The sequence below is a fragment of the Schistocerca piceifrons genome, chromosome 2 (assembly GCF_021461385.2).
Source record: "Schistocerca piceifrons isolate TAMUIC-IGC-003096 chromosome 2, iqSchPice1.1, whole genome shotgun sequence".
NCBI lineage: Eukaryota > Metazoa > Arthropoda > Insecta > Orthoptera > Acrididae > Schistocerca > Schistocerca piceifrons.
In genome coordinates, this window is record NC_060139.1 from 639888519 (window position 1) to 639903968 (window position 15450).

A 15450-nucleotide genomic window follows, 5' to 3' on the forward strand; every position below is an offset into this window, starting at 1 on the left:
CTGGCAGTTGTAATTCTACTGAAATGATGTTTATGATGTTGAAGTTAAACTGAAGTTTGATTATTTGTTGATTTGAGGACGTTAATGGAGAACAGCCTCTCTTATAGCCCCTCCTCTCTTACAGCCCCACACATAACTGCCCAGTGAAGAAGAAAGACTATCAGAGCAGGCTAGAACCAAGTAGTGGTTCCAGTCCACTACTGCAAACAGCGACTGAATACAGCGACTGAATTATTTTGAAAATTGTGAGTATTCAGAACACTAGGTGAGATGGCATGCACAATATCATGTGCTACGTGTGTAAGTACAGTCATCAAACAAGCTACCGTGACACTGCAATTCTTAATATACATTCACAAGATCCACTTTATTTGCCAGTGTTATGATGTGTTACGTAACTACTGTGTTTGCTACTACAATGTAACTCATTTTTGGTACCTTTGTATGTATCTGAAACAAGAATATGTATTAAGCATTGTAGTCACCTGCTTAAGGTTTATGTTATTTGTAAGTTACTCATATGCTAATTATATCTATGCCTTATATATAGTGTCTGGAATATTAATATTATTTTATGTACTGACGAAGCCTATTTCATCTTGCATGATCAATGGCTAATAAAGAATCTTGAATCTTGAATCTTGTTTATTTACACAACAATTACTCATATAATCATGGTTTGTACAGGGAATTTTTGATGATGTAACCAAAGTGTCAGAAAAGTACCCTTTTAAATTTGCTATGTTCCAAGTTGAAATTCGGATGTTGAGAGTTCTTTTCATTTACCAGTAGTCCTCAGACAACAAAAGGTTCACCATTCTGTTTTACCAATATGCCTAAACACATTTTAACAAAAAGAGATCAGGTATACTGTTTTCAAAAATTGGAGCTGGTTTGAAAGATCTGTAGCATCCTGTATATACGAGACACAATTTACACTAGTTACCTCACATACATTGCCACATCAACTTAAGGTGATAGAACACTGCATCAGCTATATCTTCTTTTGGTAAACCAAATCTGTGATTACATTATCATCACACACAGATTTACTATTTGACTGAGAGTATACCTTACCCATGAAAATTTTGACCAGCTCCTTACCCATGAAAATTTTGACCAGCTCTGCAGCATATTCTCGGTGTGCTGGTAGGAATATTGAAAAATTCTCTTTCCAATCAAGTTTCATGGGAGAAGTTATATCAGGAAGCTTTATTCGCTTAATATCAACCTGTTGCAGACTTCCAGGAAAGCCACTCCTGTCGACAATGTCCACAGTTTGAAAACGATCACTCTGCAATATTTACAAATTAATCAATTTATATTATTCAAAAAAAATGCTGATGACAGTAGAATTAAGTAAGGGTTAAAAGTAAATCTATAGAGATGTATTGAAACAAAGTATAAATATATGTATGTTTCAAGTTTTTATACACTTCTATTAACCATTACAAGTGACACATCCATACTGTAAGCTGAAAATTATCAGCAAGAGTCCATGGTCAAACAACAAACAAATGTAATATAACATATACTAAAACAGTCATATACTAAAATAGCCATGAAAATGTATTTTTGTGATGATTGTATTGCAATATCACATCATTATCTTTTAGCAGTGTATAATAATTATACCAAGAGAATAACAATGACATTTAAAAGACTTAATATTAGTATAGTAATTCTCAGTGACGTAAACATAAACACTGTAGAGAACACACAAAAGAATATATAAATCATAGACTGATTCTACAAAATGGCTTGAAAGACTTGATTCTATTTATCCCAAATAGAATAGGTCACCAAGTGCAATAGCTACAGATCACATAATTGCTACTTGTGAAAATATTAACTATTTCTATTAATGATAATTTATTAGACAGGTAGGCCAAATGCTAGTAAAAGATTGCAGTGCTGGATATAAAAAAGTAAAAGTTCATGTATACGACAGAATACTTTAACTTGGCAGTTGGATTGCATAATTCTAATAGGAATTCCTGAATGGCAAATACACACAATAAGGGAAAGGCAACTACTTACCAATTGAGAACTCATGCATGATGCATAGAAACATGTAATGGAAAACAGTTAACACTAGCTTTCTAGCTCTTAATCTTTTTCTAGTAAGAGTACATGCATTCTCACACAAAACCACACAGATACCCAGGACATACACATTCATGATAGTGACAAGACTAATTATTGGATATCGATTACTGAAAGCAGTTGATTGTACAGATGAAGGTGGGAGGGACTAGGGAAGGGCACGTAATACAAAGGAGGGCAGCAGGGTAGTGTGAGATAGGTCTTTCACCAAATGACTCAGCAGCTGCACAACAAGATGAAAAGAGTTCAGAGGCTAGAGTGTAATAAGGGCTACAGAGAGGGAGAAGGTGGGGAGGGGGAGGGGGAGGAAGGTGGTGATGAAGAGGGAGATAGGAAGTGGAGAGAGTAAGGGAGAAGGGTGAAAAAAAGAAGGGGAGAGAGAGGAAGAGTGAAAGTGAGAGAGAGAAAAAGAGAGAGTAATAGAGAGAAAGAGCGAGAACACATGAGGGGGGGGGGGGGGGATTGGTGGGAGAAAAGGCAGTATATGATCTGGAAGGGGAAGGAGTGGTGTGGATAGAGGGGAGAAAGGAAAATGTAAGGTGAGGAAGTGGGAAACTAGTTAGTGGAGATTTATGGTAGAGGGGATAGCGAGAGTGCAGGATATGCTGGAGAGACAATTCCTACCCGCATAATTCAGAAAAGCTTGTGCTGGAAGGGAGTATCCAAGTGGCCCAAATGGTGAAGCAACTTTTGAAGTTATGGGTGTTGTGGTGCCCTGCATATGCTGCAACTGGATGGTCACCTTTCTGGTTTACCACAGTTTGGCAGTGGCCATTCAGTTGGTTAGTTGACACTCACACATAGAATGGTTTACAGCAATTGCAGCATAGCTGATATATAACATGGCCACTTTCACGAGTGGTCCTGTCTTTTATTAGGTAGGAGATACCTGTAACTGGACTGTGACAGGAGGTGGCAGGTGGATGTATGGGACAGGTCTAGGTCTTGCAACTACATCAAACACAACATAATGACCCAAAGTAGGGCACGATTGAAAGTGGGATTGGAGTAGGAACGGACAATGATATTCTGTAGTTCACATGGCTGGTGAACCTCTATTTTGTGTTTTGTGAGTAAGATTTTGGATATGATATCCCACACCCCAGAACATAGCAATAGGTCGTCAGAGCCCTGGTGAAGGACGTGGTTAAGCTCTTCAAGGCCAGGGTGGTACTGAGTGATTAGAGGTGCACCGATCAGTGTCTAGTTAACAGGGTTACTGCAGTCAGAGGAGGAGATGGTGTAGGAGATCTGTTCATGGATGATCTGGACAGGGTATTATCTGGAAATTAATGCTCTGGTAAATTTATCAGTGTATTTCAACAATCCCTGTTTTCTACTGCAATTGTGGGATATATGGGTGGTGAGGATATATGGAAGAGACTTTTTGACGTGTAATGGTTGACAGATGTCTAAATTGATAACTGGCACACATGATATAAATGGATGTATTTGGAAATTTGTGGTAAGTTACTATGGAACCAGACTGCAGAGGTCATCAGTCCCTAGGCTTACACAATACTTAATCTAACTTAAACTAACTTACACTAAGAACAACACACACACCCATGCCCGAGGGAGGACATGAACCTCTGGCGGGGGGAGCTGTGCAAGCTGTGGCAAGGCACCTCAGACCGCACAGATACCCCGGACAGCACAGACCTATTTACATAGCCTTCTGAGAAGTAAAGATCAACATCTAGGATGGTGGCTCATTGAGTTGAGAAGGACCTGGTGAAGCAGATTTGGAGAAGGTGCTCAGACAATGGAGTAAGGAGTACAAGATTATCCTTGCCATGAGTCCAGATTACGAAAAAATCTCATCAATGAATGTAAATCAGACAAGAGGTTTTAGGTGTTGATTGGACTGGATGGCACGTAACTACCCATGACAGTACCACTGATCTGTCTGTAGTTCCGGTGTTCAAAAGTGAAATAATCAAGGGCAGGATGTGGCTGTAGGAGGAGCATTAAGAAAGAGGTGGTGGCTTTGGGATCAGAAGGACATTAAGAAAAGGAGTATTGTATGGCCACAAGGCCATGTCCATGTGGGAAGGTGATGAATAAGCAGGTCGCATCAACAGTGTCCTACAAAGAATCTGGTAGTAATGAAACAAGAACTGCAGCAATGCAGCAAAGAAAGTGAGCAGTGTCTTGAATGTTGGTTGGGAGGTAATGTACAATGGTTTGGAGGTGCTGGTTAACTGAGGTAGACGTTCATCCAGTGGAAACATTGACCCCAACCACAAGGGTATGAACAGTGGTGAGGTCTGTGGGCTTGGATTTAAGAAGTTAGGGGAGTAGGTAAAATTCAAACAATGAAAAATCCAGAATGGAATGTAGCAATATTATGAAAAGGAAAGTTTCTACTCACCATATAGCAAAGACACTGAGTCGCAGAAAGGCACAACAAAAAGACTGTCACAAATAAAGCTTTCAGTCACTAAGGCCTCCATAAAAAATAGACGGCAGACACACACACACACACACACACACACACACACACACACACACACACACACACACACACAAAGGCAACTCACTCACACATGACTGAAGTCTCAAGCAAATGAGGCCACACTGTGAGCAGCAGCACCAGTGCATGATGAGGGTGGCAACTGGGTGGGGATAAGGAGGAGGCTGGGGCAGGCAGGGGAAGGGGAAGTAGGTTAGGTATGGTGAACAGTGAAGTGCTGCAGGTTAGACAGAGGGCTGGTGAGAGTTGGGAAGGGAGGGGTTACAGAAAAGGAGAGAAGCAAACAGACTGGGTGCGATGGTGAAATGAGGGCTGTGTAGTACTGAGATGGGAACAGGGAGGGGGCTGGATGGGTGAGGACAATGACTAACGAAGGATGAGGCCAGGAGGTTATGGAAACATAGGATATATTGCAGGTAAAGTTCCCACCTGCGCAATTCAGAAGAGATGGAGTTGATGGGAAGGATCCATATGGCACATGCTGGAAGCAGTCATTGATATGGAGGATGTCATGTTTGGCATTGTGCTCAGCAACAGGGTGGTCCACTCATTTCTTGGCGTCAGTTTGTCGGTGGCCATTCATGCAGACAGACAGCTTGTTGGTTGCCTTGCCCACATAGAATGCAGCATGATGGTTACAGGTTAATTTGTAGGTTGATTTCACCAAGTAGCCCTGCCTTTGATGAGATAGGTGATGTTTGTGACCGGACTGGAGTAGGTGGTGGCGAGAGGATATATGGGACAGGTTTTGCATCTAGGTCTATTTTAGGGGTATGAGCCATGAAGTAAGGGATTGGGAGCAGGGGTTGTGTAGGGATGGACAAGTATATTGTGTAGGTTCGGTGGATGGTGGAATACCACTGAAGGAGGGGTGGAAAAGATAGTGAGCATGACACTTCTCATTTCAAGGCACGGTGAGAGGTAGTTGAAACCATGGCAGAGAATGTAATTCAGTTGCTCCAGTCCTGGGTGGTACTGAGTTACAAGGGGAATGCTGCTCAGTGTTTGGACAGTGGTACTTTTGGAGGTGGTGGAAGATTGGAAAGAAAAGGCACAGGAGATTTGTTTTCATGCAAGGTTCCAAGGAGAATTACGGTCTGTGAAGGCTTCAATGAGACCCTCAGTATATTTCGAGAGGGACCGCTCATCACTGCGCATGCGACAACCGTGGGTGACTAGGCTGTATGGAAGGGACTTCTTTGTGTGGAATGGCTGGCAGCTGTCGAGGTAGAGGTACTGCCAATGGTTAGTAGGTTTGATATGGACAGAAGTATTGATGTAGCCATCTTTGAGGTGGAGGTCAACATCTAGGAAGGTGGCTTGTTGGGTTGAGTAACCAGGTGAAGTAAATGGGGGAGAAGTTGTTGAGGTTCTGGAGAAATGTGGATAGGCTGTCCTCACCCTCGATCCAGATTGCAACGATGTCATCAGTGAACCTGAACCAGGTGAGGGGATTAGGATTCTAGGTGTTTAGGAATGACTCCTCTAGATGGGTCATGAATAGGTTGGCATAGGATGGTACCATGTGGATGCCCATAGCCGTACCCCAGATTTGCTTGTAGGTAATGCCTTCAAAGGAGAAGTAATAGTGGGTGAGGATATAGTTGGTCATGATGACTAGGAAGTAGGTTGTTGGTTTGGAATCCATCGGGCATTGGGAAAGACAGTGTTCAATAGCGGTAAGGCCATGGACATTGGGGATGTTAGTGTAAAGGGGGTGGCACTAACAGTGATGAGCAGGGCACTGTGTGTTAAAGGGACAGGAACTGTGGAGAGCCTGTGGAGGAAGTGGTTACTATCTTTTATAGAGGAGGGTAGATTCCGGGCAATAGGTAGAAGGTGTTGGTCTACAAGACCAAAGATTCTCTTGGTAGGGGCAGAGTAACTGGCCGCAATGGGGCATCCTGGATGGTTGGATTTATGGACTTTAGGAAGCATGTAGAAGAGAGGAATGCAGGAAGTGGTAGGAGTGAGCAGAGAGATAGACTCCAGGGAGAGATTTGATATGGGCCTAAGGTTTTCAGCAGTGATTGAAGATCCTGCTGGATTTCTGGAATGGGATCACTGTGGCAAGGTTTGTAGGTGGAGGTATGTGACAGCTGGCAGAGTCCTTCTGCCAGGTAATCCTTGCAGTTCAAAACAACAGTGGTGGAGCCTTTGCCCGCAGGTAGGATTAGTAGGTCGGGATCAGTTTTTAGACAGTGGACTGCGGCTCTTTCTGTGGATGTAATGTTACTTTGCATGTAGAGGGGCTGGCCGCGGTGGTCTAGCGGTTCAGGCGCTCAGTCCGAAACCGCGGGTCTGCTACGGTCGCAGGTTCGAATCCTGCCTCGGGCATGGATGTGTGTGATGTCCTTAGGTTAGTTAGGTTTAAGTAGTTCTAAGTTCTAGGGGACTGATGACCACAGATGTTAAGCCCCATAGTGCTCAGAGCCATTTGAACCATGTAGAGGGATTTGGGAAATTATGGTAAGGCAAGGTTCAAGATTAAGAAATTCTGGAAAGTTAATAGGGAATGATTTGGGACAGTGAGGGTGGATCACGGTTGGATGGAGGTGTGAACTGAGTTAGGCAGGGTTCAACATTGGTCTTTGGTTGAGTCTGGTTGGTAGGGTTGGTAGGGTTGATGGCAAAAAAGTGTTTCCATTGTAGAGACCAGGAGAAGGAGAGAAGGATTTTAACAAGTCCTGCACGATTGAATTTGGGAGTGGAGCAAAATGTGAGGCCTTTGGAGAGGACTGACATTTCTGTGGGGCTAAGGCTTCTGGAGGAAAGGTTCATGACAGTGTTATGGGTCTGTTTAGATTCTGGATTTTGTTTGGTGATGGGAGGGAAATTTGGAGGGTGGGGTAAGTGTAGTGGTTCTACGATACAGGGTTGGTCAGCTAGGAGGGGGCGTGGGGGAGATTTTGAAGTTGTTGTAGAGGTGGTGAACAGTGGTACTCCAAGGCAGGATTAGGAAGTGAGCAGGGTGGAGAGCTTTCTGGGGTAACTGCTCGCTTACACAAAAAGTACTCATTACCCAAAATATAGAATGAAGTGTTAAGTTTACATGTAAACATATTGCAGGAATCTCTTTAAGCAGTTGGAAATATTAATCACAGCCTCACAGTACATTTATTCATGAATATGAAATATGTTATCAACAGTCCATCTAAGTTTGAGTGTAACAGAGATATTCAGAAGTGCAACACTAGGAGGAAAAATGATCTGCATTCTTCTTTAAAAAATCTAACTTTGGAACAAAAAAGGTTGAAATATGCAGCTATATAAGGCTTTGACAGTCTACCCATGGAAATAAAATGTCTCACAGATAGCAGAAGTTTTTTTCAAAAATACATACTTATATATAGTTTCTATGTTTGTTTTGTTGACACATTTCACATCATAATTTGTATCATGAATTTAATCTCTGGAACAAGGAGCTATAAATAAATAAATAAAATATGTGAGTAAGAATATTAAGACTCATTGAACTTTATAACTTTAAACAATGTGGTGAGCTATCATTAAACAAAGAATAGATATGTTTTTTAAAGGGACGTACATACAAACACAATATACTAGGCCAGTGAATTATACAAACCAAAAACTCTCTTCAAAGTATTGTCAGATATCACCAAAAGAATGACAACCTCTAAAGAGCAACAAATAATGCATAACTTCTACCATGTTAATGAATATTTGGAATATTGCTCAAATCTGTAGGGTATACCATATAATCTCTCTACTCAGCAATTTATAATTAACAGAGTATGTCAAGATAACATTAAATACCATTTGCTAATGTACTCCTGTTCACTAATGCATGTAGTTATATGTATTCCATGTTCATATACACTGAAACGCCAAAGAAACTGGTACAGGCTTGCTTATTCAAATACAGAGATATGTAAACAGGCAGAATACAGCACTGCAGTCGGCAATGCCTGTATAAGACAACAAGTGTCTGGCACAGTTGTTAGATTGGTTACTGCTGCTACAATGGCAGGTTATCAAGACTTAAGTTGAGTTTGAACGTGGTGTCATAGTTGGCACACGAGTGATGGGACACAGCATCTCCGAGGTGGCGATGAAGTGGGGATTTTCCCACATGGCCATTTCATGAGAGTACCATGAATATCAGTAATCTGGTAAAACATCAAATCTATGACATTGCTGGGGCCGGAAAAAGATCCTGCAAGAATGGGACTAATGATGAGTGAAGAGAATCGTTCAACATGACAGAAGTGCAACCCTTTCGCAAATTGCTACAGATTTCAATCCTGGGCCATCAACAAGTGTCAGCGTGTGAACTATTCAATGAAACATCATTTACATTGGCTTTTGGAGCTGAAGGCCCACTCACGTACCCTCGATGACTGTATGATACAAAGCTTTATGTCTCACCTGGGCCTGACAACACTGACATTGGACTGTTGATGATTGGAAACATTGCCTGGTCAGACGAGTCTCATTTCAAATTGTATTGAGCTGTTGGACATGTATGGGACTGGAGACAACCTCATGAATCCATGGACCCTGCATCTCAGCAGGGGACTGTTCAAGCTTTTGAAGGCTCTGTAATGGTGTGAGGCATGTGCAGTTGGAATGATATGGGACCTCTGACATTTCTAGATATGACTCTGACAGGTAACACATATGTAAGCATCCTGTCTGATCACCTGCATCCATTCATGTCCATTGTGCCTTCTGATGGATTTGCGAAATTCTAGCAGGACAATGCGACACCCCACATGTCCAGAATTGCTACAAAGTGGCTCCAGGAATGCGCTTCTGAGTTTAAACACTTCCGCTGGTCACCACACCAGACTCCCCAGACATGAACATTATTGAGCATATCTGGGATGCCTTGCAATGTGCTGTTCAGAAGGGGTCACCACCCTTTCGTACTCATGTGAATTTATGGACAGCCTTGCAGGAATCTTCATGTGAATTCTCTCCAGCACTACTTCAGACATTAGTCATGTCCATGCTACATCATGTTGCAGTACTTCTGCATGCTCGCGGGATCCTACACGATACTCCACTTTCTTTGGCTCTTTAGTGTATGTGGGCATGGAATTTTATTTTCTTTGACTTATTTAACTAGAATATAGTACAATCAATCAACAGGTGTTAATAGCATCTCAGATATGTGTCTTTAGTGTCTATATTGTGTCCTACATAAAACTCTTTTTTCTTATGCTTAATTAAGTAGAATATTGTTTATTTTATTGCAATCACTCTGGCTAAGTTCATAAGAAAGCTACAGGTCTAGACATAATGTTATAACTTACATGTGCTTATATTTTGTACATACTTATATGTAATATGCCTTGTATTTTGACAGTCCTCAATTTTTCTGTTATTCTAGAACACTTGAAGTCACTATTTTCCCAGTAAATATTTGTCTTTTGCTCCGGAACACTGGGAGTTGTGTTTTACATGCTCCCAAGTCTGTCCCACACACTTAAACATATCATATACTTTTTTGTAACCATTTTTTTGAGCTTGTGCATGGATCTTACACTCAGAAAAATTATCAAGAAGTTTCTCCTGTATTTATAAAACAGAATGCGATTTTCACAGTTCTGTATTATGTACATTAAATGTTAATTAAAAATCATTTTTGAAGTTAGTTTTTGGTTTTATTGCTACACTCATTTAATACAATCTATTCTAAGTATCAAATAATTATATATAAATTTATATAGAAAAATCAGAAAATTGCCTTGGCTGGTGAGTTAATAATACTATTACTACTAATAATAATACTACCACTACTACTAATAATAATAATCCTTACTTATTTCACTGATATTAAAAGCTAACTACTCATGACTTCAATTTATGAGATCCTGCAAACATACCTAATGCAGACATACATGGTATGTATTTAAAATGATTCAATCTTAATTCATGTAATTAATCTGAATTCAAGTTAATTCTATGTAGAAAACAAACCGAACACTCAAGAATCAATATTGCTGTGGTGTATCAGTTATAGCTACTGGCTGCAGGCTGCATGTCAGCAGTTTGATTACTGCCTCCTGCAGTTATTTATCACTTTAGATTTGTAATTCATTGGAGGTTATAGGATTTAATTATTTATGGAATATTAGAATTTAGTAGAACATTCTACTACATCAAAAGGGAAGCCCCCTCAAAAATTATGATAGTATTAGACAGAATTGCTGGCTAGTACTTACTTTCAGCAGTACTGCCAATAGGCATATATAAAAATACAGCACACTATTCCACATCCTGGTCAGAGAGACAGGTTTGAAAAAGTTAAAAAGGAACAAGTCACGCCAGAGGATGAGTGGGACTCACCTGATTTGAGGACATGGGGAGGCAAAGATGAAAATGGAGGTATTAGAGAGAGAGTGAGGTCAAAGATAAACATTCGTAAGCATTAGCCCAGCTTCACTACAGAAATGATGTGGATCAAAAATCTTTCCTCAGAAGAAGGTTGGCACCTCTCATCCTGGGGCCTGACTGACCTGCCCTTCCTTTTTAACCTTCTCCAGCCTTTCCCTTTCTTCTCCCTGTGTATTAGTTCTGAAAGCTGGGATACCATCATGTATATTTATCTGGGCGTAATGGTAGTATTGGTAATTTGCATTCTGAAAGTAAGTACTAAAACAGTCTATGGATATTTAGATATGAGCACTCTTTGCTGAGGTAAGTAGTTTAGGTCCATCTGTACTTTTACACAGTTTAAATAAACTGTTAATTGCGAAGCATTAGTTCTTCTTAATGAGCTTTGGTCTCTTAACTGGTACATGCTTCCAGACTTAACAAATTACTTGTAGCAATATGGTACACACCTAATGTATTACAATAAAGGAAAAACCAGAATGAGAACAATAAAAAAATTTACAAAAGGCAACAACATAGGAAAAAAATAGACTGCTGTTCACTGTAAAGATGACAATTTGAGTTGCAGACAGGTACAACAAAAAGACAGTTCAACAATTAGCTTCTGACCAAAGCCTTCTTCAGAAAAAGAAACATGCACACATTCATTCACACAAGAAAGCATACCTCACTCACACATGACTCCCATCTCTGGCAGCTTGGACCAGAATGAATGTTGGCGTTCCGATCCAAGCTGCCACAAACAGTGGTCATCTGTGCCTGAGGTGTGCTTCTTTGTGAGAAAGAATGTATGTGTGTTTCTTTTTCTGGAGAAGACTTTGGCTGAAAGCTGAATGTGCAAGCATCTTTTCAGTGTGGCTGTCCACAACTCAATGTGTTATCTCTATGATGAGTAGTGATCAATCTTTTTCTTTAAACTGGCTGTCATTCTAGCAGTTGGGTTGCTTTTGATAAACTTTAAATTTATCACATTGTGAAGAATAGATAAAGTAGAGTATTACAAAACAAAATTGCTTAACTTCAAAGTGGAGTTGTCAACAGAAATTCAAACTCTGTTATGTACACTATACAACATGGTGCTTGTATTTAACAACTGTGCAAAAACCCTCAGCTCTGAGTTTGAATATGGAAGAATTTAGAATTCGAGCAGAGAATGCTTTGAAACTTAAGTGGTAGGTCAATACTATGTAGAGGTCTTGGGAGGGGGAGGGAGGGGGGGGAGGTGCAGAGAGGCCACCAAAAACTATTCAGCAAATAATACTGAATGACAGTCAGATATCTTTGATAGCAGTAGAGAAGGATGGCAACAAATGCTACAAATGGTTACAAACATGAGCAACCACAGAAATTTTTCCTAGAAGGGGCAAGATTAAAAAATTGGCAGTTTTGATACATGTAGGTCAGTGAGTCTGAAAATTAGCCATAACCCAAAACCTAGAAAGTAAGTGCACAAAACATTTTGTATCTCAAATGATTGATAGTTTTGCACATAGTGCAGGATGTATCAAAAAGCATTATCCAGTTTTAAAAAAAACATAACTATTACGTTATTGAGATGTGTGCGTGAACAGTGTACTGCCGAAAACAGAAAACTCCCAAATTTTACATGGTTCCCACCAGGTAGCATCAGTGTGTGCCCACTTCAGTTATAGTAAAAATGGTGTCAGGGCAACAGAAAGCATTTTTTGTTCTATGTTTTGCGCAGTGCGGGTCAGTAATAAATGTTCAGTGTGACTTTCGTACTAGGTATGGTGTGTGGATCCTCCTACAGAACAGAGCATTAGACAATGGCATGAACAACTCTGAGAAACAGGTTGTTTGTGTAAAGGCAAATCGCTGGGCTGTCCCTGAGTGTCTGACACATGTTGAATGCATCCAACATAGTTTCACAAGGAGTCTGCAGAAATCCATTCATCATGCAGCTTGACAGTTCAACATGCCCCGATGTCCATCTAGTGTGTGTTGCATCAATGTTTACTCATGAAACCATACAAAAGGTGACAAACAACAACATGTGGAGTTCTGTAGTTTCATTCTTGACAATATGGAGGATGACAGTTTTCTTCCACGCTTAGTGTTTAGTTATGAGGCAACATTCCATTTAAAAGGAAAGGTAAACCATCATAATGTGAGAATATGGAGTATGGAACAACCTCATGAAGTTGTACAACATGAGAAGGACTCTCCAAAATTTAATGTGCTTTGTGTAGTTTCACGGGAAAAGCTGTACGTTCCAGGAAAAGGAGTATGGTCCATTTTTCTTTGCTGAGAACACTGTTACAGGAAGCACATATCTGAATATGCTTGAGAACTTTCTTTTCCTACAGTTGGAAACTGATCAGAACAACTTCATTTATGAACAGGATGGGACACCACCACAATGGCATCTGGAAGTACCTGTACATGATTATGCTAATGTACCTCTGTTACCAACAACAATGAATGAACTCAGACATCGCATAACAGCAGCTGTGGAAACTGCAACTCAAGACATGCTCATCAGAAAACAAAATCCATTAAATTGGTTTAACAATTTCAGAAATAAAGATGTGCCAAATCAAATGATTCTTTTTGATACACCCTGTATTCTTAAGGTAGATTACTTTGATGCTTAAACAGTAAGCATAGTTCAACAGCACATACAAAGTACACCTTTTTATGTTATTAATATGAATATGGATGGCACTTCTTGATGCAAAAAATTACAACCTTGAAACTTCCTGGCAGATTAAAACTCGAACTCGGGACCTATGCCTTTTGCGGGCAAGTGCTCTACCATCTGAGCTACCGAAGCATGACTCACGCCCGGTACTCACAGCGTTACTTCTGCCAGTATCTCATCTCCTACCTTCCAAACTTTACAGAAGCTCTTCTGCGAACCTTGCAGAATTAGCACACCTGAAAGAAAGGATACTGCGGAGACATGGCTTAGCCACAGCCTGGGGGATGTTTCCAGAATGAGATTTTCAGTCTGCAGTGGAGTGTGCGCTGATATGAAACTTCCTGGGAGATTAAAACTGTGTGCCCGACCGAGACTCGAACTCGGGACCTTTGCCTTTCACGGGTAAGTGCTCTACCATCTGAGCTACCGAAGCATGACTCACGCCCGGTACTCACAGCGCACATATCTGTGCATACTCCACTGCAGAGTGAAAATCTCATTCTGGAAACATCCCCCAGGCTGTGGCTAAGCCATGTCTCCGCAGTATCCTTTCTTTCAGGAGTGCTAGTTCTGCAAGGTTCGCAGATGAGCTTCTGTAAAGTTTGGAAGGTAGGAGACGAGATACTGGCAGAAGTAAAGCTGTGAGTACCGGGTGTGAGTTGTGCTTCAGTAGCTCAGATGGTAGAGCACTTGCCCGCGAAAGGCAAAGGTCCCGAGTTCGAGTCTCGGTCAGGCACACAGTTTTAATCTGCCAGGAAGTTTCATATCAGAGCACACTCCGCTGCAGAGTGAAAATCTTATTCTGGAATTACAACCTTGTACAATTAAATCCATGGTATTTAATGAGTTACAAAATTAGCCCCAGAAAATGTTCACAATAAGTACTTGTTCATACTCCCATGATGTTAATTTGAAACTGAAAATTAAAACTCTGAACCAGGAAAAAAAGTAAGAACAACTGAGAATTGTTGGACATCTCAATGTGGAGAAACAGGGATAAACGATTTAAAAGGTCTTATTCAACTTCATGCCACCTATAACACATCACGCTTAATCATATTAATGGATATGAACTACTTTCATGCTTTCTGTAATTGTATTTTCTGTTTATTGTATGTTTACATGCTCCACAGTACTGCAGTTTCTTAATGTTGACTGGAACAAGTAAAGTAGAACACAGTGTGCTTTGAAGGCTACATTTTTTTCAGTGGTTAGGTAATTTGTAGTCTGGAGGCAATATAGATTGGATGAACATGGAAAATCTCACAAAAGCATCCTCAAATTGGCCAGTAGAATCAACTTTTAACAGTCTAGGGCTAAGCCCAGTCAATTCTCATTTTTCCGCTTTGTCACATTATTGTGCAGCAATGCTGGAACTGCATAATTTTTAGCACTATGACAGCATGTTGAATGGTGTTACACATCTTAGAATTGAGAAGGTTCCAATTTGTGAAGAGAACATCTTTTCAACCTTGAATTTCACTCGTTTTCCCCTCTCTTCTAGTGAATAAAATGGTATTTTCTTTTATGGATGGTTCATTTAGGCTCTCAGGCTAAATAAAAATGTGGACACCTAAAAGATCATGTTCTCCAAAGCCTACTACAATAACTCTGTTGCATAGAACAGAATGTAGAATTAGTAAGCCATCATGTGTGTTCTTTGTCCACAGAGAAATATTGGAATGCTATTGTGACTCCTTTGAGCACCAAGAGGACGAGGAATACTTGGTAATTGGGAACAAATGACAAGCATATACTGCTCCCATGTTTATGTTGTACTGGGAATCAGCACGTGATGATGTTGGGTCAGATCCTTTCTGCAGATAAACAGGAGCTGTACAAA

General features: G+C 40.5%; 1 protein-coding gene across 1 annotated transcript in view; it reads right to left on the reverse strand.

The window, feature by feature from the left end:
* Positions 1 to 15450, reverse strand: part of LOC124776916 (phenoloxidase 1-like) — a 270095-nt gene that overhangs the window by 161392 nt on the left and 93253 nt on the right. Inside the window, exon 6 of the mRNA XM_047252128.1 lies at positions 1105 to 1294. Coding sequence (XP_047108084.1) covers positions 1105 to 1294 — 190 coding nt within the window. The remainder of the gene's footprint in view (positions 1 to 1104; positions 1295 to 15450) is intronic.